At 37.3% G+C, this 23,210-nt stretch overlaps 1 protein-coding gene across 3 annotated transcripts; it reads left to right on the top strand.

Annotated features, from left to right (window-relative positions):
• Window positions 1-468: 468 nt before the first annotated feature.
• On the top strand, window positions 469-21,341 carry LRRCC1 (leucine rich repeat and coiled-coil centrosomal protein 1). Of its 3 annotated transcripts, XM_054190952.1 has the most exons (19): window positions 469-609; window positions 772-977; window positions 1,324-1,389; window positions 2,173-2,340; window positions 4,022-4,191; window positions 4,291-4,500; window positions 5,264-5,466; window positions 6,777-6,963; window positions 7,300-7,448; window positions 8,609-8,813; window positions 11,875-12,014; window positions 13,320-13,521; window positions 14,497-14,682; window positions 15,924-16,098; window positions 16,841-17,004; window positions 17,884-18,092; window positions 18,279-18,416; window positions 20,325-20,460; window positions 21,046-21,341. In XM_054190952.1, the coding sequence occupies exons 1-19, from the start codon at window positions 551-553 to the stop codon at window positions 21,166-21,168; spliced, it is 3,096 nt and encodes a 1,031-aa protein (XP_054046927.1). In that variant the 5' UTR covers window positions 469-550; the 3' UTR covers window positions 21,169-21,341. The 3 variants fall into 3 exon arrangements, with proteins under 3 accessions (XP_054046927.1, XP_054046929.1, XP_054046928.1); XM_054190953.1 differs by lacking the exon at window positions 772-977 and having other exon boundaries at window positions 476-609; XM_054190954.1 differs by lacking the exons at window positions 18,279-18,416; window positions 20,325-20,460; window positions 21,046-21,341 and having other exon boundaries at window positions 17,703-18,025.
• Window positions 21,342-23,210: the final 1,869 nt, after the last annotated feature.

Raw genomic sequence — 23,210 nt, 5'->3', positions numbered from 1 at the left:
GGTAGCCCCAGATTTCAGCACACTGACCCTGCGCAGTGAGGCCCATGGGCAAGTAGCCCATGCTCAAAGCACTGCCTGGGTTTCAGTGCATTAGAAAATACCTCTTCTTACAACCTGAATCTGTGGCCGGAGGCAAGGCCAGGCCAGGCCAGGCCAGGCCTGCCTGAGCGAGTGGTGAGCTTTGAACCATGACTGGACTAAACTCGTCATACTATATCAGCCCTAAAAAAAAGGCAAAGTCCCCAAACACCTCCCTGAAGCGACTACAAAGCCCTTGAGTTTACAGTCCCAGCCCCTCCGCTAGTCGCGGCAGGGCGGGGGCGGGCCTGGCCCCACAGGCGTCGGAAGGGCAGGGCAGGGGCGCCGCCTTCATGGCGGCCTCGCCTGCCGCAGTGCGCATGCGCCGGCGGGGAAACGGCGGGGCCGCGCCGCTTTGCGGTGGGGCTGTCGTGAGAGTGTTGTGTCCCAGCCGTAAAGCAGGGCGCGTCGGCGTTGAGAGGAGGGAAGTTTGAAGTGCGGCGGCCGTTGGTGCGGGGAGGGGGACGGCGGTATGGCGGGGGACCGCCCCGTCCCCGGCGAGCTCTGCCTCATGGATAAGGGCGTGAAGAGGTGAGGAGAGTGCCGGAGGGGCAGGCGGGGCTGGTGCCTCGCCGCAGGCGGCGCGGGGAGCCGGGCCCTGGGGGCGAGGGGAGGCCGCGGCCGTGGCGGGGCTGGGTCGGGCGGCCCGGGAGTGAAGCTGGCCGGCTGATGGCGGGCGCCTTTCCCTCGCAGCTTGCTGGAGGTGTCCCTGAGCTCGGACCTGCACACGCTCAACCTGCACTGTAACCGCATCGCCAGAATCGAAGGGCTCGGCCATCTCCGGAATCTGCAGCATTTAGATCTGTCATCCAACCAGATCCGCCGGATCGAGGGGCTCAGTTCCCTGGCTAATCTGCGCACCCTAAGCTTGTCCTGTAACCTGATAACGAAAGTGGAGGGTCTGCAATATTTGTTTCTGTCCGTTTAGCAACTTATGGAGTTTTTCTAAGAGCTCTGATAAAGCTTGCTTCTGGAAAGTATGCATAAGGCTATACGAAGTTAATATGAGCTACCAGCCATATTGTTGTGCAAATTTTAAAAAGAGTATGTAGTCTCTGTAAGCTTTTATCATAGCTAAGTGCCTTAATTTAGAAGGAAAACCTGATTATTATATTATGATTACAGTTTATTGTCATAATTTGCAGTTATGATTTTAAAAGGCTTACTTTGCAAGTTTTGGTTTGATAAAAGCAGAGCATTCTTCTGAAAATCTTACTGTTTCTTTTTTTCCCTTATTTTGTTTAGGACTGGAAAAGCTCTTTAATTTAACTATACTAAATTTGTCCTATAATCGCATACATGATCTCTCTGGTAAGTAACTTTGTCATGTGCAGTGCAATAAAAAGCATTAGCCTCACTTTAATTTTGCAAACCTTGACCAAATGTATTTTTAGAAGTTTCTAGTAGTTCAGCCAACTGACTGAGTACCTATTAAAGGTAGCAGTTGCAGCTACTCTTAGCCTTCAAGTTTCTAACATCAAGGATTGTTCTGAACTGGAATTTATTTGGTGAGGCTGAGTTTGCTCACAAAATAGTACAGTAAACACTTCAAACTAATTTCTAAAGTGAAAAATGCAGTAGCCTTGGAAGATATTTCCAAGAGAGTCACATCTTTCCTTTTTATAGGACAATAATTCAACTTTGGATATGATGTGGAAGTTCTCTTCTAAATCTATTTGTTGAAATGGTCAATTGTTGCTTCTAACTAAGATTTTAAGCTACAAAATCAAGGGAGTTATTAATAGAAAATGAAAAAGAATAGCGGTAACAATTTTCTTAATGAACTGAGTTATAAAAAGGAACTTCAAGTAAAATGTTTATGTTTACATGCTTCTTAACAGTGAGAAACTAACCTGTTTCTGTAAAGTTAGCTCTCATATCTAGCTTAAGCATTGTACTGTGTGGTAGTGTGCCACAGATGATTAATATACGTAGACAGGGATATGGAGCAAAAGTATTCACATCATTTCCAGTTATGATGTATAATTTACTGAATATTTTTTGTTTTTTCAACAAAATGCCATTTTTTCTAAATCCTGTACTCCCAAGATTGTAGCAGAAATCATTATTTTGTGTTTTTTCACAAATTTTCAGGATTTCAGTGCCTTCATGGAACCAGTCATAAGATTAGCCATATTGACCTTCACAGCAACTGTGTAAGCAACATGGATCACTTACTTCAGTGCACAAAGGGGCTGCGCTGTTTGACAAATCTGACACTGGAAAAAAATGGAAAGGCCAATCCAGTTTGTCGTGCAGCAGGTATGGGTCTCATGTTAGGTAGGTACTCGGTGCTTTTTAGGCCAGTGATTTCCCTTAAGCTGTCAGACACATTCTGAAGCCTGCAAATTCTTTCATAAACCGGCCAGCCTGCAGAAGTCTAAATTCTGTCAAAATGAAATTTTTTTTCACAGAGAAATCTCCCCTCCACCCCCCCAGGCATATGCTCAAAATTGTAACTTCTTGTATGCTTTGATAAGGCTCAACTTCTCACTTTATCTTAGGTTAAGGCAGGAGATGGACAAAGAGCGATGGAAAGAAAGTGTTGCAGAAATGGGAGGAAGGGAGTATTAATATTATAAGGTTGGAGGTTGGAGAATTTGAAGAATGTACATAAAGATATTGTCCTATATATATAGAGGGCAGACATGGGAGTAGATGGTTGTCCTCTACTGGTAGAGGCCACAAGAGGCAGATCAGTAATAAGGACCATTAACCTTTCCTCCTTTTCCCACAGCTTCAGTAAGCAGTGACAGACTATAAGATGCTCTGCAGTAATTAGCATTTTCATCAAAATAGTAGGTGGGGGTCTCACTAGGCAGCATGGAGACAAGTTGGAGGAGCATGTGTGGGTACATCACTTTCAGTTGTTTTGCCTGGAGCTTCTGGTTTGGGGATAGGTTTTTTGCGCCATTCAAATGTTACACCCTGTGTTCAAAGAAGTTAAACTGTAGCATCCTGTTTTGGTGCAGGTTTTGTTTGTTTTCTTCATTTGTGTATAAGAGAGGGGAAAATCTCCTACAAGAAGGTAGAAGTGGAGGATTGATACTTTTGGGACAGCTCAAAGATGATTTTGGAAGCATTTAAATGTCAGTCCATGACCCTTCATGCTTCCTAAAATACTAAATTTCATTGCCAACTACAAAGACTAAAACAGTAGGAATTACAGTAATACAAAATAACAACCATATCATGAGCATGTGACTGATACAGGTGATAATATGTGTACAATTATAATACAAACCTCAGAGGTTATTGAGGGAAGCCGAATAAGTCCTTAGGTAATGTTTTCAAAAGCACCGATGAACAAGTTTTACAAATGCATTCAGGCACCACAGAAGCAGGAACAGGACTATTAAAGCTATCTTGATAACTTAGAAAATTCCACTAGTTTTCTTCTGTAAGTGTTTACTCAACATACCTCTTTAAATCTACCTCTTTGGTGGCACTTTCAAAAGTAACTGCAATGTTTAGAAGCCCAAATTCTATTAATTTAGAGAAATTTAACTTCAATTCCTTACAATTTCGTAACACCTTAGTTCATTCACTGAAAGGGGATGAAGGTATCCAAGCCCTTTCAGAACTTGCCTTTCCATTATGCTTGTTTTTCCATTATGCTTGTCTATCCTCACACTTGATAACAACTGTTCTGGTGCAGTGAGCCCGGTACTAACAGGTTGTCTGTGCAACTGCAGTGTGCTGCTGATGATGGGGAAATCCCTGTGTAGACCAGGACTAGGCAAGCAGCTTCCCAGTTCATTTGTTTAGTAACGTTGTCTGTTGAAAGCCTTATGGGTGGGGAAAGGTGAGACACTTGTAGATAACTTGCTACTTTTTTTTCTTTGAATAAAAATGCAATTAATAATTTAAGGTGACAAGGTACCTAAAATGCACTAGACGCTTCGGCAATTAATTTCAATTTAAATGTCGCCTTTTCCTCAAGGTTATAGAGAAACTGTTCTTCAGATGTTGCCCCAGCTAACAACTCTAGATGGAAAAAATATTTCTGGTGAACCAGTGGACCCGGCAGAAGAAAACTGTTCAGATTTGCAGTGTTTAGAAGACATTCTGGGCTGTTTGGTTTCATCTGGATGCCCCTCATCCAGAGATCAGGTGCCATAGTTTTTGTGTACTGATTTTAAAATTGATACATTTATTTTTATATCGCATGAAACTCATTAAAGTTACAAGGGTTGTATTTCCTCTTAATAGAACTATGTTACCTTACCGGTGGTGACACCACATATCGACCAGGCATTAGCTCATTTTCGTCAACGTACAAGAGTACCAGTACAAAGTGCCATCAGCTCCTCTACAGAGCTTGTCTCATCTTCAGAAACAGAGAAGGCCGAACTTGATAAAATATACAGTGAAATAAGAATTAAAAAAATAGAAGATCAAATTTCAGAGATACTGCAAAAGGTAATTTTTTTTTTCCTGTGATTGCACAGAAAGTTTTGTTTGTAAAATGAGGTGTACCTCTTCATAGTGCAAGAGTTTGCTGGGACAGACTGAAGCATGTCTACTGGTATGCATGTGCTGACTTCATGCTAATGTATATTTAATAATTTTGAGAAACTGGGAATAAAATAAAATCAAGTCTTTAAAACTGAAGATCACACTTTGAATCATCATACTAAATAAAAACCATAGTTCTCCTAGTCCCATACTATCCGATCATATTACATTAGATAGAAAATTGTTTTCTGGTTTTTACCCTGAAGCCATCAATATATATAACTGAACCTGAGTAAAATATGAAATACAGTAAAATATCTGGATTATAGAGTTGTTGAAAATTAACTTTGCTAAGTAACAGGTCAAGTTAGTCTGGTATGTTTGTCAGGTATGTTTTTGTAACAGTTTATGGTCTACTTTGCATGTTTGCAGGGCTTTATTTTCAAATGCTATAGTTATTTTACATTTTGCACCGCACTTCTATGCCTAAGGATTTTGAACAAACTTCAGGTATTTCAGAAAGATACAACTACATATTCTCATGCATGCTATTCTGTTGGGTTTATTTTATCTTTAAAACAACAATATGTTTTAGCAAGGAGGAAAGGGGTAGTTTGGAAGCAATTATTTACTTCTCTATCAAATTAGCCAATTAGATAATTGCCTGTTACAAATTAACCAATTAGAAATTGTAAAATGTATAGATAAAACTCCTGTCTATTCTTAGGTATCTGATACCTCAAGAAGGGAAGCTCCTCCAAACGTTCTCAAAGCTAAGAGAGACACAGATCCAACTTCTGAGAGCGAAAATGAGAGTGGGAAAGAGAACAACAGAAAGGTTGTGAAAAGAAGCAAGATCCCTACTTACCGTAGAACTACCTCATCTACTAGATGTCATGCAAATCATCTTAAGAACAAAATAACTGACAGGTATCACAGTGTTTGCCATATAAAGCCAAAATAAAATAAGCTGAGCTTGTTGCAATAGGACAAGGGGTAATGGCTTTAAACTAAAAGAGGGTAGATTTATACTGGATATAAGGAAGATTATTTTTTTTTTTTTTTATGATGAGCGTGGTGAAACACTGGCACAGGTTGCCCAGGGAGGTGGTAGATGCCCCATCCCTGGAAACATTCAAGGTCAGGTTGGACGGGGTTCTGAGCAACCTGATCTAGTTGAAGATGTCCCTGCTCAATGCAAGAGGGTTGGACTAGATGACCTTTATTGGTCCCTTCCAACCCAAACTATTCCATGGCTCTATGAATATTGTCAGAGTGAACATAGTTTGACTTGAAACATTTTGCTGACAGCGGTAAGTTGGGTAAATCAGCTCTGTTGTTAATGCTCTAAAAATTATTCACTCCTGAGGCTTCATAAGAAATCTGTTGATGAGGAAAACAATGTCAAACTTTTGAAGTGTTACCCCCACCCCAAAGAAAATTAGTTATATGTCAGCTGGCCCTGCTCATAGATGTTTAATATACAAGCCCCTTTTTTCTTAATCCGACTGTTTACATATAACGTTCTGCATCCTTGTTTTTCCATATTAGTCCTTTACGTATTATGATGTATTATTTGAAACTTCTTGAAGTTCACTCTTCGCTCACTCATTTCCCTATTCGAGCATTTTCTGTCTTTAGGTGAAAAGGAAATTGAACTGAAGATTCCAAAATAAACACTTTCAGAATTCTAACAGCTTACACTTTCATCGTTGTTTTAAATTGTGGAGACAGAAGAATTCTCCACAGACAAAAGTATTGAGTCAAATTAAAAAATAAAAGACTCACGGTGTCAGAATGATGGTCAAGAATATAACTGTCCCTATTTTGTGCTGAAACGAAGGATGCTATAGTAATTTGTTTGATTTATATAGTAAATATCAGAAGTGATGAATAGAAGATGATATAAATTGGAATATATTAGTTTAGTCTGACACTGCAGCTGTATACCTACTCTGCTTCTCTGAAATTGTTTTGTATCTCTGTAATAATAAGATGTTTTTCAGGTAGCATCTTTTAGTACTACGAATTTTTTTTGCAGCTGAAGATTTGAATTTAGCTGTTTGTTTTATGATCAGCTTGCAAATTATTTTCTACATGGTTTTGAACTCTGTACAATTTGACTTCTACACAGAACTGTAAAACTCTGTCCTGTAAAAGTGATTGAATCCCCTGTTACTGTTTAAACTCTGCATATTCTTAAATATGCATGTCCTTAATATGATGTCCTGCTATTATAGAGAAGAAAAGAAGAGTTCCTCTAAGTGTCCACGCTCCAGTCAGAGAGACTGTCATCTCGATTCATCATCGGATACTCGAAACTTGGAAGTAGTGGGAAGAAAATCTGAAATACTAACTGGAAGACAGAGCAATATTGAAAAAGTAGAAGAAATTAATTCAAATGCCACAGAAGAATCAACATACCGAGTATGTTTTGCATCACTTTAAGTTAAATATGAGTATGGCTTCACCTGGAGCTAAGCATATATCTCCTGGTGAAGCTTTAAAATTGGAAGTGACAAAAATAATTGCGTGTAGATAGGATCAAAAAATAGTGGAGTTCTTGTAGTATCAGCTGGAAGAGAATTCATTTTATTTCATTTCTGTGGGGGTTTTTGGCCTGGTCACTTGCACTTTTTACTGTCATCCATGAATTAGAGAAAGAGAAAAAAATCTTGTTCTGCAGTTATGAATGTTGTTTGTCATTTTTGGCTATGTTTGGATGTTTCCTAGTAAGTTGATGCTTACCACATTCTTGCTAAGGCGCTGATTCAGGAACTGGATCAGGAGAAAGAAAGGAGGTGGAAAGCAGAGCAAGCAGAGAAGAAATTAATAGAGCATGTCAGAGAGCTACAAAAACATGCAGAAGAAGAAAAGAATATTCAGAGTATGGCTGTATACACTACAGACAGGTAGGGAAACAGACTGCTGTAGCGTAAGAGGTTGATTTGGGTTTTTTAATTCAAGACAATTCAATTTATAGGCTTAAGAAATGAGGACAGCTTTAAACAATACACCTGGAAAATAATGCATAAAAAAGTAGTGCTAGAATTCTCTTGGTATTACCTAATGAAATTCCATTCTGCAGCTTTCTTGCTGTTCTTGTCTCAGAACAGTATCAGTATGGCACTTACCTCCATTTCTAGCCATTACTTTCCAAGTGGCCTGTGTCATAATTGTACTTTATCTTTCAGCTCAAGCTCTCATAGCTGCCTCATATCATGCTTTCAGTGTCCAATTCCCAATCTCCCTTTCCACCTGTACATGCAGCTGGCTTTTTTTTTTTTTTTTCCCCTGCACGATGCACTTGAACAAAGATGTTTCTGGCAGGCCAGAGCTGGCCAATAGGCAATATGTTGCGCAGGTCAGGTCTAGCATATCTTCATATAGACAGTTGTAATCATCCTTGCAAGTTCTGAGCAGTGTCCTTTTTTTCGAAAGTTCTCCCTTTTAACAAAGTAGAAGTATTGTCAGCTGTGATTGGAGGTGTCTGCTCTATTTGTCTTTTTAACTGCATTGCATTTATCAAAGACTCATTTTCTTTCTTGTGAGGAAAGTGCAAGCCAAGTGCTTCCTGAGTTACCATCCGTGACTGACTGTGATTATTTCCCCTTTTTTTTCCTCCTGTTTTAGGTTCACTGCCCACGTTTATTTGTTATCACTTTGCATAAGAGGCTTTTTATGTTCTTTTGACATAGATCTTATATCAAAAATTAATAGAATATTTAAGGATATTGCAAATTTTTCTGAAAAAATTATCAAATTACAGATTATATTTGATTTCTGTATAAAGTCAAATGATACTAGAATGTCATTTCTTTAAATACCTGTCTATGAGGCTGTCTCTAGCTTGACTTCTTTTAAAAGGAAGATCCATATAGAAATACTACATGTGACTTAATAATATTTCAAATATTTTGAACAGTTTTACGTTACAATACTGTAAAAATTAAAACTCAGCAAAGAGCAAGATATGGTGCTACAACACTTACTGATGTCCTCTCTCAATGTTTTTGGCATCAAACTAAATACTAAAATGTTCTTAATACAGCTTTATTGTATTTATTCTCAGGTTAAAGGAATTAATATTGAAAGAGAGAGATGTTAAAGCAAGACTGCAAGCAGATGTCCAACAGTTGAAAGGTGAAACTGAAAGACTTACTAATGAGTTAAATCAGGCAAGAAATAAAGAAGCAGAACATCAGAAGGCCATGCAAGCTTTAGAAGAAACACTATCCAAGATGGAGACACAGAGATTGCAGCAACGAACAATAGAGGTAAATACTTTTCATAAGTAAACAATATGATGGCTACTATAGTCCTGGATATTAAGAAATGGCTTAAACTGTGAGCCTGGGTTTTCCACAATAAAAGCTGATTTATTTTTTTTTTATTTTTTACATAATAGTAGTAAATAACGAGTATCCATTTCAGTTGTCAATTGATGTCTTTTAGAAATAGAAATCTGTCATGTGATACGGTCTTAAGATAAAGGAGAACTTAACACTGAGATTTGACATTTTCTGAAGATATACAGTAACAAAGACAGAGGTTTTTTAAACTGTTGCTGAAATCAATGAAGATCTTATTAGCGGGATGGAAATCTGGTGGTTCTGTTGTTTTGCTGATCTAAAGAATTAGATGCTTTTAATTGCAATCAGAACAAAACAGCAATTGCTAAGAACTTATTTGAAAGATTCCGGTTGTGTGGGGGATTATTTGTTTGTTTGGGATTTTTTTTGTTTTGTTTTTACAGCTGGAGAAGATAATGATACTTTTGTTCAGTATACAAGTCCATATGATCAAAATGCTGGGCAAGATACTGCCACCGTTTCTGACTGAATAATTCATTGGTGAATTTTTCAGTGGCCAAATGCTGCATCCTCCAGTATCTATTTCTGTTGTTTGCTTATATTCCTATATCGGCTCATTCCTGTGTCACTGAACGCATCCGCTTACAAAAGTTGAATCCTAACAGACCGATCCTGAAAAGTCTGTGAACTGCTAGTATGGTGCTGTGGGACGTGCTGTCACTCAGATGCCCTGACAGTTTGTGCTGACAGCCAAACTGCAAGTGCTGTTCAAGTTATGGATTGGCCACCTGCCGCCTTAGGCTCCTGTTTAGGCACTTGAGTGGCTCTTCCATTTTCTGGCTTACCTGTAAATACGCTGGAGCTATTATGGATCTAGAAGTGACCTTCAGTTTAGATCACGTATCTGCTTGTCACTTTGAAAAGTACTGAATTTAGTAAGAAAAAAGTGTTTATTTTTTTTCCTTTCTTTTCCCATGAGAAAGGAAATACCTTACCTCATACCTTGGTGTATGAGGCTTTTATATTTCCATTAATGAGTTTGTAGAAATAAGTGCTCTCTTTTGATAGTAGTAGTTTTTATTAACTGCAAAACTTTAAGGAAAGGTCTTTGTTCCTGTCTTTTTAAAATCCCGTAGCAAATACTCTTTAATAATTACGTTTCAAAAAAGAGTCATGATGCTCTAGAAACTAAATTCTGTTTTTGAATGTTTAGATTTAATGTACCTTTGACCTATTTTACCAACTCTACTATTAACAAATTCTGGAATATTTCATAGAGCTTTCTCATAGTACACATTGGCAGTTACCTTCAGTGGTAAGTTGTGGTTACTGTAGGTAGTCACTGTTTAAGGATTTCTGTCAACATTTCTAGATTACTTGAAAGGATTTAAGATAAATAAGTTACTATGCACCTAAATGTGTACCCTATTTTCTGGCAGTCTTTAAATTTGCATATGTTCTCACTTGAAATTTTTGGTTTTAAGTTCTTCGCTTTAGGAGAGAGTTGCTTTACTTCATCCACAAAATAACAGGAATACAGTGGAGTGTGTGTAAATGTTACTCATGAAGAGGCTTAACATGTAGGGTGTGAGGACTTGGCTTCATACTCAAGCCTCACAAAGATTTTCATACAGCTGAAGTTACTGTATAAACTTTGGGCATCTGGCATTCTCAAGCTGGAACTTATGACATGCAGCAGCACTTAAATATCTTAAAGCACATTGCAGGAGATGATAAACATTGGAAACAATGTTTTATTTGTCAGTGCAGGGCATATGATACAGCTATTCCTTAATTTTTTATTTTTCATTTTGACTGATTGTTCAATAATCAAGTGAAGGGGACAGTTGTAATGGAATTCTGAAAGAAAACAGATTTGGGATTTCTTTGTCTTTGTTTTGTGGGGGTTGGCGGGTTTTTTTGTTTGTTTTCTTGTGAGAGTTGGAAAGTAAACTAGGTTGTGTCTCTTGCATTCTAACTCTCATATTGGATAACTGACGCTTACAGCAGCCTTGAGTAGTCCATTAACTGTTCCGCAACTATCAATGATACTTTGCAAAGCAAAGAGATTAGAATTGTGTAAGTAGAGAATGTGGAAACCCTTTGCTTTGCTTAGGAGGACAGGTTAACAAGGTAGTTAAGTTACTGCTCACCTTGAGCGCTAAAGGATTGAGGTAAATGCTACAAGTAATGATTAGGAATAAGAATATCTCCATTAACGTCACCTCTGCTGTTTCTGTTGCATGTTCTACCTTGCAGCCTTCTGAAGTGTCTTGATTCTGAGTTACCATTTCATGAGTAATTAAAACCTTTTTTGTAACTTTTTTCATTTGTCGAGTCAGAAAAGACAGCTTTGTATATAAAAGACTTAAGGCTATAAAATGGAATTTTTCATAAAAGCTTGCATCAAATGGAAAAAGTGGAGTATGCCACCTGGTGTTTATACTGATTCTCCATTTTTTGTAAAATCATTAGAAAGCAGCTCCATTCAGCAACTTTAAATGGTAAAATTCGGAAAGATGCAGATTTTTGTAACTGGAATGTTTAAAAAAAAAAAAAATATATTGGACACATCTAAAAATGTTTTGCTTGAAACTAATACAAATATTACAAGAGCTTGTAATTGAGTAAGTTATTCTTGCCAATATACCTTATTATTTAAGTACATGTTCTTTGTTCTTCATGAAAGTTGTGGAGTTTTTTGTTGTACTAAGTTAAGCTAAGACTTAATTTTAAACATCTAGTCTTAAATTTCTGCAAATGTAACAAAATACATTAAGGTTTAAAAAAAAAAAATCAAACCACCACCAAAACTTCCTTTGTCTTGGGCTAGGTAACATAATAAAATTCCATAAAATTTTGTGAAAAGTAGTGACAGTTGTGGCGCATGCTGTAAACTTTATGGCCCAGGTAGACTTGTATAAAACTATAATAAAGCATCTATTCCTTTGTATTCTAATATAAGACATAAAGTATAGCTTACAGTTTTAAGAAAATCTTGTTCCTCTCTATGAATTCTACGCAGATGAAACAGGTGCAAGAGGCAGAGCTTAAAGCATCAGCAAATGAAAGAGAAGTACAGTTACTTCGAATATCCTTTCGACAGCAGAGGGAGAAGGTAAAACAACTACATGAACTTCTTATATTAAAAGACCAAGAGCAAAGGTATGGGGTCTTCTATTTTCATTCCACAAGTTAATAGAGGTGCTGTGTTCAAACATGTTTTGTTTAAATGCATTGTGTCAAGTGTGGGTGTGGTTTTGGTTTTGTTGTTTTTTAATATGAGAGATGATCTTTTTAAAAATGTAAATGTCGTCCTACCCATCTTCTTGCTCACTTAGGAATATCTTCATATCTCATAGATTCCTGACTCGCAAATCCATGTAGGCAATTGTGTTCCTCCAGTCTTTCATTTGATAGATTCTTGTCTTATTATATGGCTGATTTTTTTTTTTTAAGTACTTGATCTTTAATCCAGGAAATAATCGGATAAAAATAAAATCACATTTGAATTATTGTCTGAAGATCTGCATATACTACAATAACACAAGGCATTAAAAAAAAAAAGTCAGATTCTACACTATCTTGCTTTAGGGTGTGTGGTTTGATTGGCTGTTTTCTTCTTTCCTCTCAAAAAAATTTGAGAGTACTTGAATGTAAGTTCTATACTGTTTTGCTAATACAATCAAATATGTGTACAAACTAAAGGAACAAGTGGTGCATATACTAGTATGTGAGGGAGGTTATTAATAAAATAAGCTGGTTACACTTGCTAAATTTTACAAGGATAAATGTATTCAAATACCAAGATAACTGCGGGGTTAGATGGGGAGAATCCTACAGCTGTATTTTGAGAAGTTCCAATTATCATCTCATAAATCCCAAAAAGTTGCGATGTGAAGGACAGCAGATATATTTTGTGTTTGTGCTTTAAAGCAGATGAACAGAATAGTCTTAAAGTGCAGGGTAATTTTGCTTCAACATTGTCCTATAGGGATGCTTCCAGGCAGGAAGGAGGCTTATCCTAGAACCCTTTAGGTCCCTGTTGCTGCTGTTTTTCAGGTCTGAGTGAGAAGCAACAGTTGTTGGGTGAGGGTGAAGAGAATGACTGCAAAAGAGGGTATCTGGCTATACACTGCTTTTTTTGATTACAGTGTCTCTTCTGGATCTTTGCTAATAGCAGAACAAACAAATAGTAATTAACAGCAAAAGAGGAAATATTCAATTGCTACAAAAATTTGAATTAAAAACTAAGGCTATTCCTTTGGGTCTTTGAACAGTAATCAACACACTTTTCCTCATCCCAGGGCCATTGTTATAGCAGAAAGAAATCTGTCTGTGAAACTAAGGAATTTATCCTATTTATTATGTAACTTACTATCTTTCTTTAAGAAATGCTAAGGATATGATCTGCAACAGCATTGTGAGATACTGCGGTTCTTATCTCAAGTGTATGTTTGGTAACTTCAGGAAACAACTTGAAACCCGAGTTGCTTTAAATGGACCTGAATTTCAAGATGCTTTATCAAAAGCAGTGGCTAAAGAGGAGCAGAGGCATGAACAGCGTGTTAAAGAATTTCAGGAGAAGATTAATATGTTAAACCAGAAGTATGCAGGCTTAGAAGATGAATTTCGTTTAGCTTTAACTACTGAAGCAAAAAGGTTTAAAGAGGTAAGACTAAGAGAACACTTCATCTCCAACTAGGTGGAGTTGTAGTTCTCTTAAATGTGTTTGGGGTTGTTTGTTGGGTGTTTGGGTTTTTTTCCTTAAGATCTTTGCTCCAAGGATTCATCTAAAAATACTGATAGTAAGCTTTGAAATATCAATGATTAGAACATAAACACCAAATACCAAGTCAGCACTCCAAAACCCCAGCGTTTTTGTTCATAAGTAAAAGTTAATCAAAAGAAATTAGAAAAACTTCTATCTGGGGGTATTCATTTCTTTTAAAAGATGTTGACCTTTTATTATAATATATTCAGTTATTGTAAAAACTCTTGTGGTGTTTTGATAAGGTTATGGTTACATATATACCAGTGTATTTAATCATAAAGTTCCCTATTGTTTAACCTTTCAAAATTGAGTTTTGGATATGCATTTGAAATTCAAATTCAAAACCTGCTTACTAAGTTCCTTAGATAACAACATAAAAAATAATGTGAGCACTAGCCGTAGAAATAAGTTAAGTGAAATGAAATTTTAAACACTCCATCTTTAATTTGAATGTAGTTTCCTTCATTTTAAATCAGTTGGATACATGGGAGAAGAGGGGAAAGAGGAGACTGTTTTTTCACCTTTCAAATCTTTCTTTTGCAAGGAAAAAAATATAGATTTAATTTAAAATTCTTCTTTCCGGATTTTAATGTTAATCTTAACAATGAGATTAAAACAAAGCAGTGCATTTGTTTCCCAAGCTTTGTTTGTTCTGCTTTACAAATTTATAGCTAAGCAGAACCAGGTTTTTGAGTTGAAGTGCCACCAACCAACTGGTAGAAAAACAGTTTCAGTCACTCACTAATTTCACATATTGTTGATGAACTTCTATTTCTTCCTTCATTTTAAATTCGAATGTCATTTGTGTCTATGTACACACACTTCTTCCAAATGTTAGCATTCTTCAAGTCATCTTATCTTACAAAACTGTAGGTAAACGAGGGTTTTGAAAATGTCGCTGCTGATCTAGTTGAACATAAACGAGCCCTCTTTGAGTTTGAACAAAAGGAAAAAGAGATGGCAAGTCTGATCCAAGACCTGACAAGTATAGTGAAAGAACAGAAAGAAAAGATTGCAGAATTAACAAAATCAAATGACGAAGCTACGGCAAACCTGAAGGTAATTGTTTCAAAACATTTCAACTACATATATGAATTTTTGTTAATATTTTAATCTATAAAATAACAATTCCACACAAGGTAGATTGACTGAAAGACGCGTATTTCCTGTTGCACTGAAACCTAGTACTCCATAGCAGCCTTTATTCTTGCATCCTGCACGTCTGTTTCTCACAAACACTTTGGTCGCCATATGCAAAATCTAGACTCATTCACATCTTCAGAATTGCACTGCTTGCCTTGTAAGCACTAGTAGTTTGTATATAATCAAGTGGTCACTCTAAACTGAGATTTAAAAACCTACATTAACACCCCTGACCCTCTGTAACTTCAAAGTAATGGAATATGGTTCAGCAGTGGTCACTGTATGTGAAGTAAAATGAAATTGCACAACAATCAAGTGTAGTTATTAGCAGCTTACTATCTCTGAGAGTTGCGTAAAATTAGCAGTATTAGTCATTACCTACTAGTTGTCCAATTTTAATGTTAAATACCGTAGGCACAGTTGCTTTATCTGACACTACTGATCACGGTATGGTAACGTATTGTAGTAATACATTGTCCATAAATAGTTTTTAAAAATCTTAGGAACATAAGCTTTAAACTGTTGTGTGATCCAGTATGTACCCAGTCCATCTTTACGTTAAAACTTCTGTGCAGTACAGCCCCTGCACAGCTGTTTCTAATCTCCTCCCTACATGTTGCCGTTGGGGTGTCCAAACGTTGTGTTGCTATACAAAATAGGATTCTGCCAGTCAGTGATGTTGCTAAAAACAAAATTAAAAAGTAGCTGTATTTAACAGCTATAATCTGTAAAACAAAAAGTAGCCTGCATAACTGCAGATAAATCTTTATCATGGGAAGTGAGAGCTCATCCCAGCTTCTGTCTGTTTTCTTGTGATTGGGTTTTTAATATCTTAACTGGACTTTCTGTTTCTCTTTGACTTGTGTATTTGTAATTCTAAACAGCTTTTTACAATGGTATTGATAACTTGAGGTGGCTATTTAGAAATCAGATGTACAGTTCTATGGGATTGAAGTGTGTCTGTTTGAAACAAACATTTTGTTTCATTACCAGGAAGAGATGCAGATAGAACCCTGTATGCAAGCAGAATATTCCTCAGTTAAGTTAATTTGCTGTGTATCAGTATTACGTTCCTGGCCGTTTTTAGTAATGATTTGACATGTTGAATACTTGTTTTAAAGGACATCACTGTCTTTTTCCAATGTTCATTCGTACAGTGTCGAACTGGAGAACTTGAAACACTGATTGAGGAGGACAAACAGAAAGCTGTTCAAGTCGAGCTCCTGAAAAAGGAAAATGGAAAACTTATTTCTCAGCTGACAGCCCAGGAGTCTGTGATTGATGGGTTAAAAATGGAAAGAAAAATATGGGGGCAGGAGTTGGCACAACAGGGTAAAATAGCTTTTTGTTTTTGTTTTTTTTCATCTGCAGAAAAAATGGTGGCATTCAATGTCATACCTTTCAAATAAACACTCCAATATAGTTGTAATCGTGACAGGGTCTCTGGGTGCCTTGTTGATCTTATCCAGTTGTAAAAATGATGAGCTAAAACACATCTTCTGTAGTACGCAGGCCTTTATAGGAACTAGGACGGCAGTTTTGGGAATTTGTTATGAATGCAGTTAATCTATTTCCCCAAAATGTCAAAATACCATAATGTCATATGAAGAACTTTAGAATATGAAACTAGGAAAACCAGGATTTGTGAATAGTGTTTTGTAATGCTACTTGTCTGTCGGATAAGTCTAATGTGAAAATTTTGGAAGATACATTTAAAAAAAAAAAGTGTTAAATACTGGGTGAAAAGAAGCTTTTTTTTTTTTTTTATTTTTCCCTGATTCATGTGACTCAACACCACCTCTTGGGCTCTTTGAGATTGGCTGGGTCTGTAAGAATTACTGTTGACTTTTGTCAGAGGAGTTTTCAAAGGATAAAATGCAGACTTTCAGTTCTACATTTCAAGTGTTACCTACCTACAGATTAAAGTCCTACAGTGTTTCCAGTGGGCGAAATGGTCATGTTTGGTTTTTAAGGTGGTTCTTTCCTTCCCTCCTGCCCTCTCCACCCCAATGTTATACATCTTGAAGTCATCTGTAAAATGAGTGCTGTAATGTGAATATCCTGTTTTATCTAGGAGCTCACCTTGCTCAAGATCGGGGAAAACTGGAGGCAAAAATTGAAGTTTTAACGAATGAGATTGAAATGTTAAAAAAGCAAAAGGAACAGGATAACGATACTATAAAAATTAAAAACAAAATAGTGGATGATCAGACAGAAACAATTAGGAGATTAAAAGAAGTAAGTGCCATGTCTGACGAAAACTGTGCTTAGCTAAAATTAAGGCTTGCAGTGAAAGTTATTGTGAAAGCTGAAATGAAGCTGCCTCTGCACTCCAGCACTTATCAATGTGGAAAGCACAATCAGGCTGTTGGTGGCAATTGATTTCACTGGGAGCAGAAAAGGGCCTTGTATTAACTTGATGTACAGAGATGCTACTTTGAATCTCTCATCGAACCATACTTATGTAAAGAGTTCTTTGCCTTGCTTCAAGTTATTATTGATAATGATTTTGGGAGGGGAAAAATCAGGATAGCATAATTCTTCCTGTGGGTTTAATAGAAAAGGAAAAAAAGAGATTGCTTCAGATTTATTTTACAATGTAAAAAAACTTAGTTTATTCTGTTCTTTGAATCAATATTTTAACAGCAGAGCTGTTTAACATAGCAGAGCTATGCTTTGTTCTATTAGTGCCGTTAATCTTATTTAGAGACTTTAGACTTGAGCTTATTAATCAGAGCAAAGTTTTATAGTATGTTATGTCAGTCAAGGTTAGATGCATTACTCGTAAAACTATATAGCCATGTAACAATGTCAGCTCAGTGATTTGTGTATGTAGAATAAGTTGTTGTATTAGAGTTCTAAATAACTTTTTTCTTAACTTACTTTCCACTTTACATTTATGTTTTGATGATTTTTTTAATTTTTACTTCTTTCAGATGAAGCTTATTTAACTGGCTATCACTTTACTCGGTATTTTTCATGGAATAGTACCTTTAGAAGAGTAAACTTTCACATGTCCATCTCCGCTTTGTTCCAGCGTAGACTAAACAGATACTCTTTAAGGGTAACAATAAAATGAAGGGAGCTTCTGTGTTCTAAAATCTTTATCTTCTAAAGGGCTTACAAGAAAAAGATAAACAAATCAGAAAACAGCACGAAGAAAATCTGGAAGCTCAGAAATTTTTTCAAGTACAGTTGGATGAAAAAGCTGCTGAACTTGAAGAGCTAATGGAAAAATTAGAAAGGCAAAATGAAAGAAAAGAGGAATTAAAGCAACTGCTAGAAGAAAAAGAAGTAGAACTTGATGACATTAAGAATGCACACAGGTGATACATACAAGGGGCAACAATTCTTTGGGATCTTAATAGCATGCAACGCTGCTATGTATGGTCAGAGAGTACTTGCTGTTAAAACCCACAGAAATGTGGAAAAATGGAAGCATGGAAAACTTTATCTGCCCTCTTAAGAAGTGGTAGCGACATTCATTGTAAATATATGCATTTAATTTTCAGTGCACTGAAAAAGAAGTGGCAAGGTAAAGGAGAGCTATTAAGCCAGCTGGAGGTGCAAGTTAAACAAATGAAGGAGAGCTTTGATATCAAAGAGAAGAAGCTGATTGAAGAGAGAAATAAAAGTCTTCAGACTCAGAGGTGAAAACCTTAATATCTTATTTTGTATTGCTCAGTTACTGTAGAGTTGTACTGTTAATAAGTATACAAAAATGTTTTGATTATATGGTGAAAGAACGCATAACACCTTTTTAAGTACTTGGTAAGCTTAGTTGCTGCAAGCTCTGTGTATTTAGAAGTAATTCTTGCTATGCAGGTGACTTCGTGGAATTAGCGTTCAGTTACAGCATTATTCTTTTAAACTTCTTAGCTATGCTCCCATTTTCTTTTAAACTAATTGGAACCTACACTTATTCCTCCCTAGAACACCCATTCCACCGCAATGCTTTTGCATTACCTCTGTCAGGAAAGTCCAGTGTCACACTTAAACAATAGGGACTCCTACAAAGTCATCACACATGCTGGCTGGAGTCATGCAGTTGACGATGCCTGTGCACGTGAGGCACAGCCTCACAGTCTGTAGCAGGGTTTCTTTGAACACGAGCCTGTCAGCCTTCGGCTCGTGACCAGGATGGAACACAACGCTCGTGACAAATTGGTTGCAAATCATAAGTCAAGCCAACCAACTGTGGGGGGCATTTGAGCTTACAAGAGAGGCCACAGTGCTTCACTAACGTCTGTGCAGGATGATGAAAAGACCTTGTGTTCAGCGCAGGAAATTGCGGACAGATCCTCAACACTTACCACAACCTAGAGTAAACACTACCAATAAGTATTTCAGTCTGTGAGAAACAGACTGTTTATAAGTTACCTGTCATTCTCTTCCCATACAAGTAGCAACAGGTTTTTAATTTCTTCTATTATTCCTCTTGTACTGATGATTTTTTTGAGCAGTTAATAGTAAATATGAGATGATATATAAAAAAAATACTCATAACCCAGAAAATGGTCGGTGACTTAAATGATGCCCAGTTATTTCATATACATCTGGGTTTACGGAGAAGTATGGTAGACTGCTGCTTGTGATGCGCTTAGATTGTTAATATGATTTTTTACTTTATTCTTTGGCCTTTTTCTCTTATTTTTTCTTCCTTCCTCCCAACTATTCTGAAGTTTAGCTAGTTAATAGACTGCATATTTATCTAGCAGTGATAACCACACTTACTGAAGGAATAAGCTAGTATAACTTTGGTTTTTTGCTTTACATTTTTAAATGAAACACTTTAATTAATTACACCTTTGCTATTATTTTAAGGAAGGTCATCTGAATAATAAATAAAAGTATGTACCTTGATGGTCAAGTTTGTTTATAAACCAGCCCCTGCCCCCCAAAAAAAACAGACAACCACAAACAAAACCAACAACAAAAAAAAAGCAACCACCTCAAATAGTCAATAGCACTATGTTATGGAATGGTTGGAAGACCAGTAGTGAAACTGAAGTTTTGTCTGAAATAATGATGGTTTGTTTCAAAATTTTGGTGTAAATTAATCATATAGTGGAATAATTTGTCTTGCTTTCTGTTGCTACGTATTTTAGAATTATTCTCTAAGCAGAACTTGCTTGGATTCAAGGAAGTGCTTCACCGCTGTGAAGCAGACACTTTTATATTTCTGTGAGACACAGACGTACCGACCATTTACAGGATCGCATAGTTCAGGCGTTGACTTCTCAGGAAGCAAAAGCATGTTAAGTAGATGTTTAAAAATAGGTGGAGTTCTTATCCATGTTGACAGTAGCAAGTCTGAATCTTTGTATTCTTTGCTAGTGATTAAATGCTTCTGCTAAGAGGAATGCCAGAAGCCCTAAACATGGTGCATAAAACTAGAAGACGTTCTTGAGAAAACAGGACGTCTTCTGAAGATAGATACTAAAATAATTGTCTTCGTGCCTGTGTTAATAAAACCTCATCGAAGGCAGAACTGGGCAAAGCAAAATACTTCAGTTGTTTGCACAAGTGTGATTTTATTTTTTCAATCATTTTTTTAGGATTGCCGTGGAAAAGCTTCGTCAAATGGATGATGCTTTTAGAAAACAACTTGAGTCAATATTGGCAGCTCATCAGGAAGAGCTATTGCAGCTGGCAAATGAAAAGGAAAAACAAATTGAAGCAGCAAATGAAAAAGTAATTTTAATACTTAATTCATATGTTTACGTTATTTGCATTTTTATTTTACAGCTGCTACAACAGTGGTGCTTGAAGTCACCTGTTTATATCTATCTGGCCCATCTCTGGATGGAAACAACCCTAATTTAGTACTCAGTCTTTCCACAATAAGAAAATCTCTAGAACTGTACCGTTGTGAGGGTTCTGTATTCAAGCAAAGTAAAGTTGCATGCTATGGTAGCTGTTACCAGTTGATAGCTAAGAATTCCTTGTCTACACTAGCAAAAAGAATGATGATTATGCTACTAGATAATCCATTTAACTCACCTGTGCCTGTTAATATTTACTGTTCCTGGTGCTATTTCTGTGTAGTAGCTATTTTGGTTTTGGTACATTACTTGCTATCTTCTAGCAAATTAATCCTTTTTATTTTTAAAGCAAAATTCTGCTGCGGCATCCAATGTCAAAAGTAGTGCATCGCTTATTTAAACAAGCATATAACTCTTACATTGATTATCAGTGCTAAAAATTGCCAAGGTTATATTATTTTGAGTATATTAAGGCAAAGGAAGAATTCACTTTGATCTCTGTGTGCACTTTCAGGTTTACTATGTTGAAGAAGAAATGCGGCAGCTTCTGCAGGAAACAGCAAACAATAAAAAAGCCATGGAAAATAAAGTAAGACGACTTACACAGGCACTAAATGATATTCAAGAAGATCTTTGAAGATTATGAATGTATACACTAAAAATGTGTATTAGACAAACTTAAGCAAATTCATACACTACAATGCACTTTTCCTTGTTTTCTAGAGAATAAATTCTTTGTGATATTTTGATGGTTCAGGAATCAGATGTAAATATTTGTACAGTATTTTAATAATAAATAGCTATTTCTAACTTTTGGTTGTTTTTAACTGCTTTGTCTAAATGGGTCAAAAAAACATCTATATATGAAAAGCATCATGTGTTTTATAAGAGAAAAGAAGGTAGAATCAAAGGCCCAAAGACACGAGCTTGAAGCTTTCCTTCACAGGGGTAGAGATTCTTGCAATGAGAGATCAAGAATTTACCTGAAAATGTTTAATCTGCCGTGACTCCTGCAACTTTGAGTGGCTTTTTTGGCAGCATAGTTTGGTTCTCTGCAGCAATAGGCTTCCTACGAGGCTTTTGAAAAATAGGAGATAATAAGCTAACAGCTTCTTACTTAAGCCAATCGTAAGCTTTATGTTAATATGATTGTTTTACTTCTTTCATGATGGAGACTTTACCATCTCCACTGCGCTCAGACATTTATTTCATTTGCTTGTTCTTAGAAGATCCTAAACTGTCACTGTACTAAACTGTACTCTGAAGGGTTTAATGCTGCAGTAGCAATACCAGTTATTTGGTGTTGCACCAGGTGGAGCTATTTCTTCCCACCTCGCAGTAGCTGAAGCAGAGTCCTGTTACTCCAGTGACAAGAGAAGCTGCTAAGCTGCATTTAATGTCGGGTTATTCAGAATGCAGACTTACGTACGCCGATATGGTGTAACTAACTGTATATGCATTTCTGCACCCAGCAGCCCATAAAAGCACCAGTGCTAGTAAAAAGCCCCTGGCCTTTGGCTAACTCTGCAAGGCCTCTTGGTCTCGTTACCAACTTATGAGAACTTGCTCTGTGAACCAGAGCTTGATACCAGCTACCTCTTGTTAAGAGGCGCAGCTTACGTGGGGGCTGTAACAAAGGCCTTGAAAGCAGAGGCCACAGCACCAAAAACAACTCACTGATGGTCAGTGACTGCTCTTTGACAAAGCACAACCTTGAGAGCTGGGAACAGGCTGCTTTTGTTTTAAGAAAGGAAGCAGCAGTGAAGCAAAATAACAAAACAGGCACCTGGGGTGGCCTGGGAAAAGCAACACCCTCGCCCTGCTTCGCACAGTAACATTATCTGAGGGTGGAGGTCTGGGAATGGTCTAGAGATTGCATGGTCTTATAAAAGGGTAAGATCCCAAATCTGTGCGAGGGCGCGGAGAGCAGACACCTGCTCCAGCTCTGCCTCCCTGCGTCCAGAGTTCCTGCACCCAGCCCCGCAGACCACCGAGGACTGGAGCCATCAGCGCTAACGAGGAGGTATGTGCTCCGTGGTGCCGTGTACTCCCAGCTAAGGGGGGAGAGAGCTGGTAAGCACTGACTGCCTCAAATCACGGCTAACAGTTGATAGTATGTAAAAACTAGTACCTAGTAGCAAGGTGTAATCTAATTAGCACAATTAGATTAATGAATGTCAGTCTAATAAATTCTGCTGTAAAGTTTAAAATTAGCCTAATTTATTGGCCTACCAGCAGCCTAGTGATCTCTTGATTCCCTGATACAAATTAACAATGTTACCTAAATGCAGAAGAAAATGACTTCTCATTTTTACCTCCTGCTCTACACGCTCCTGCTTTTTCAGAAGCCATGTGAGGTGAGGAAAGGCCGGGGAAGCTGTTCTACAGCTTTTACACAGCTGTCACTTGGGCAGAAGCTGCAGCACTTCAGAGTGATTTTCTGTCATGCTTATTAAGTGTTTCCTTGGGCGCTTCTTTTTTCTTTGCTTATTATTTGACGAAGCTGGCCCTTGGGGTGAAGTAACTGAATACCTCGAATGCACCAGGAAGGTGAGAAAAACTTAACTCTTACCCTGATTCAATTTATTAATATCGGCTCAGTGTTTTTCCTCCAAAATTTTCATTCTGAAACTCTTTTCTGATTTTGTCATAGGGAATTGTTACTGGGTTTTACCGCAA

Source organism: Rissa tridactyla, chromosome 2 (genome assembly GCF_028500815.1).
Source record: "Rissa tridactyla isolate bRisTri1 chromosome 2, bRisTri1.patW.cur.20221130, whole genome shotgun sequence".
Lineage (NCBI taxonomy): Eukaryota > Metazoa > Chordata > Aves > Charadriiformes > Laridae > Rissa > Rissa tridactyla.
Note: the sequence above shows the minus strand (reverse complement) of the source record. Positions and strands in the feature narration are given on the sequence as shown.

What these genes read in the sequence shown, in the direction of transcription:
- LRRCC1 (XM_054190952.1), top strand. Translation starts at nt 551, where the DNA reads ATGGCGGGGGACCGCCCCGTCCCCGGCGAGCTCTGCCTCATGGATAAG. An exon ending in GACATTAAGAATGCACACAG is followed by an intron (nt 18,093 to 18,278) that starts GTGATACATACA and finishes TTTAATTTTCAG; the next exon opens with TGCACTGAAAAAGAAGTGGC. An exon ending in AAAAGTCTTCAGACTCAGAG is followed by an intron (nt 18,417 to 20,324) that starts GTGAAAACCTTA and finishes TCATTTTTTTAG; the next exon opens with GATTGCCGTGGAAAAGCTTC.